Consider the following 3,239-nt stretch of genomic DNA (forward strand, 5'->3'; position numbering starts at 1 on the left):
AGAAGTTAATTTATATGAGTTTTTTTTAAAAATATGATGTAATATTTTATCATGTTTTAAATAAACAATTGTAAAATAATGAGAAGTATAAATTTGAATACATTGAAAAAATTTCAGATAATTTAAATATCAATAATAAATATTTTGGGTAATTGTTGATTAAAGCGGTTTTTTCCAATTATAAAAGGATTCCATATGCAATATTTAATTCTAGATAATATAGTATCTGTGTATGTAACAAAATATTTNGGAGCTAGTTGTAGGCCGCTAATAGAAATACTGGGATAGAACAATAGTAAAAAATATTTCTAAATTATACATATAAACAACAGATCATAAAATTTAGAAAATTACTTCGGATCTCTATCGTAAGATCTTCCGAATAAAGTAGCAAGTAAGAGGCTGTCAGATTCTGTTTTGAAATGTAATTTATGATTCTTGTAAACCCAATTCTTTTTCGGAGCTAGTTGTAGGCCGCTAATAGAAATACTGGGATAGACGTATGGAGTGGTGAAATTAGCTTCTATTTTAAGCTCTTCAAAGACAGTGCTAGCTTTTGTAGGAAAGGTGGAACACTCCTTTCCTTCAAAGGAATCGCAGCGCGCAAGAAAACAAGTTTCTGTCCACCATGTATATCTTTTGGAAGCTGTGTAAGTTCCATTGAAAACTGCCAGATAATAGTCTTCATTCGATAACTGTACTTTATAACTAGCGCTACAGCAAAGACCATTATTACAAGCTTCCACGTGATTTTCTGCATTCACTTTAACTAACGTAAAGTTGCTGAGGTCATAATCGTTGCATCTGAAGTCGTTATTGTTTGATGGGGGTCCTAGTATTTTCCTAGAACATACTCCAGAAGATATATTGTTATCAGATTTTCCTGGTTCGAAATCACCAAATTCAATAATGGTTGGAGGCGGAAATTCTTGAGGTGGTGTAACGCCTCTTTTTGGAACTTTAGAGATCAGTAGTCTGGATTGACCATCTGCGATATAAACGTAATTGCCGATTCCAGTATCTCCAAAAAACATTCCGCTTCCTAAAGATCCATATTGTGGATGTTGCTTGTTAGCTGTTATAATGGTGACGTTGTTTGTGATTCCCCAAGATTGTTGCATCTGAATATCGCTCATTCCTGGTAGAAAGAATTCGAACCACAGAGTTGAAAATATAACAGCATCAGGTTTATATTTTTCAACCATTTGAACTGATTCTTTCCATACAATATCAAAGCAAACAAAAGTACCGATTAAGGCAAAATCAGTAGAAAATACAATAAATTCGGGTTTTGGAAGGACGTTAAGGCCGATTTCGAAATGCAAATGAGTTTTCCTATATCGTGCTATTAATAAACCACTCCTGTTGAAGGCTACATTGGTGTTGTAAAAATAGAATTTATCGTCTGGACAATCAGTAGAATCGTCGCAAGGAACTTTCGACAGAATATTAGCCAAAATAACCAAGTTATTTTGCTTAGCCATGCAACTTAACTTTTCTAAAATATATGAATTGTTGTACCTGTCGGGTTCCAAACAAGGATTCCATTGTTCAATTTTCGGATCGGGAACGTATTGGGCATCGTCAATTATAACTTCTCTTTTCGTGGATGAGAAGAGTCCAAATTCAGGAAAAACCAGTAAGTCGACATTCTGGAATTAAGTATGCTTTAAGTATCAAACAAAAAAAGTAATTATCACATTCTGATTGCACTTACGTGTTCACCAGCTGTCGTTGCAACTTTTTCATAAGCGGCCAAATTTTTTTCAATGTATTCCTTAATCGGATCTGTTTTGTAACCTTTCCTCACGTGTTCGTATACAGCAGCTGTGTAGTAGTCTGGGTCATCAACATCCTGACATTTGACCGCAACTATCAGTAACAGTCCAAACACTACGGAGAACATTGTAAGACTGAAGAACCTGTATGGGAATACATAGATATGATACTTGAAATTTGTAATTTATATTATTAATGGCAGTTTAATAAACAGTGCAGTTGCCTAAGCACCATGAATCAATTAGAGTAATCGAGAAAGAATAAATAAACAAAAAATACAGAAATTATATATTTTTGTATTCGATGTGTTTTTCATTTTCTCACGCTTAATTAATAGTGCTTAAATAAATATTATTTACTGTAAAGTAATTTTTAATTAGTGATTCTGTTTTCACGATGAGCTTCGATTCTGGAGAAAAGAAATTTAAAGCGCGATTTCTCAAGTACTCTCGAGAAATTGAATTTATTAACTAAAAAAATATATTGTTTAGAGCAATGTTTCCCAACCGCTTGTACGCGAAAAAATTTCGCCGGTCCGCAGAAAAATATTTTTATCGTACTCAAGCTGGCGCAGTTGATTTCGGGTAACATTGAAGTAGTAATCTAAAGTTACTGTACGTAACCAAGTACGTACAGTAACTCTAGATAAGCATACATAAGAGTAATAAATAAGCATAATTGATAGTAGCTTATAATTACCGGTTCACATAAAATTATTCATACTTTTAGCGGTTTGCGATCAGTAAAATGGCTGAGAGTTACTGGTTTACAGTATAGTTACATATAGAAAAAGATATATGAAAAATATATTTNTAAAAAAATATATTGTTTAGAGCAGTGTTTCCCCAATCGCTTGTACGCGAAAAAATTTCGCCGGTCCGCAGAAAAATATTTTTATCGTACTGAAGCTGGCGCAGTTGATTTCGGGTAACATTTAAGTAGTAATCTAAAGTAGTAACCAAGTACGTACAGTAACTCTAGATAAGCATACATAAAAGTAATAAATAAGCATAATTGATAGTAGCTTATAATTACCGGTTCACATAAAATTATTCATACTTTTAGCGGTTTGCGATCAGTAAAATGGCTGAGAGTTACTGGTTTACAGTATAGTTACATATTCAAAAAGATATATGAAAAATATATTTCATTATTATATTTTATAGTTAGCTTGGTAAATTTTAATCATTTCATTTTTACTTAAGAAAACAAGAATTCTAAAACGTTCGGGATGTAGTCCGCTTTTTTTCTTGTCACAAATTAAATTAGAATGCTGAAGAGATTCTGTCTCTACACAGTGGTGTAGAGACAGAATCTCTACTGTCTCTACCATAGACCAAAAAAAGGAGAATAAAATAAAATTTGTTCGAACTTCAAAATTTAGCTTTTAAAAAACATTTTTTGCATCAGTTTATCGGACCGTCCTTAATACGTCGTACACGTGTTAATAAAAGGCCCTC

The 3,239-nt window shown here is 32.7% G+C and overlaps 1 protein-coding gene across 1 annotated transcript; it reads right to left on the reverse strand.

Moving 5' to 3' along the window:
* Positions 1 to 312: 312 nt before the first annotated feature.
* On the reverse strand, positions 313 to 2,043 carry LOC111642032 (biotinidase-like). The gene is made up of 2 exons (XM_023388292.1): positions 1,718 to 2,043; positions 313 to 1,652 (listed from the first exon to the last, which is right to left on the reverse strand). Exons 1-2 carry the CDS (start codon positions 1,904 to 1,906, stop codon positions 351 to 353), a joined length of 1,491 nt encoding a protein of 496 aa, XP_023244060.1. The 5' UTR covers positions 1,907 to 2,043; the 3' UTR covers positions 313 to 350.
* Between the last annotated feature and the right edge of the window lie 1,196 nt (positions 2,044 to 3,239).

Source organism: Centruroides sculpturatus, unplaced genomic scaffold, assembly GCF_000671375.1.
Source record: "Centruroides sculpturatus isolate CEXI.00-Female unplaced genomic scaffold, Cexi_2.0 scaffold1557, whole genome shotgun sequence".
NCBI lineage: Eukaryota > Metazoa > Arthropoda > Arachnida > Scorpiones > Buthidae > Centruroides > Centruroides sculpturatus.

What these genes read in the sequence shown, in the direction of transcription:
- LOC111642032 (XM_023388292.1), bottom strand. Translation starts at nt 1,906, where the DNA reads ATGTTCTCCGTAGTGTTTGGACTGTTACTGATAGTTGCGGTCAAATGT. An exon ending in CAACGACAGCTGGTGAACAC is followed by an intron (nt 1,653 to 1,717) that starts GTAAGTGCAATC and finishes ACTTAATTCCAG; the next exon opens with AATGTCGACTTACTGGTTTT.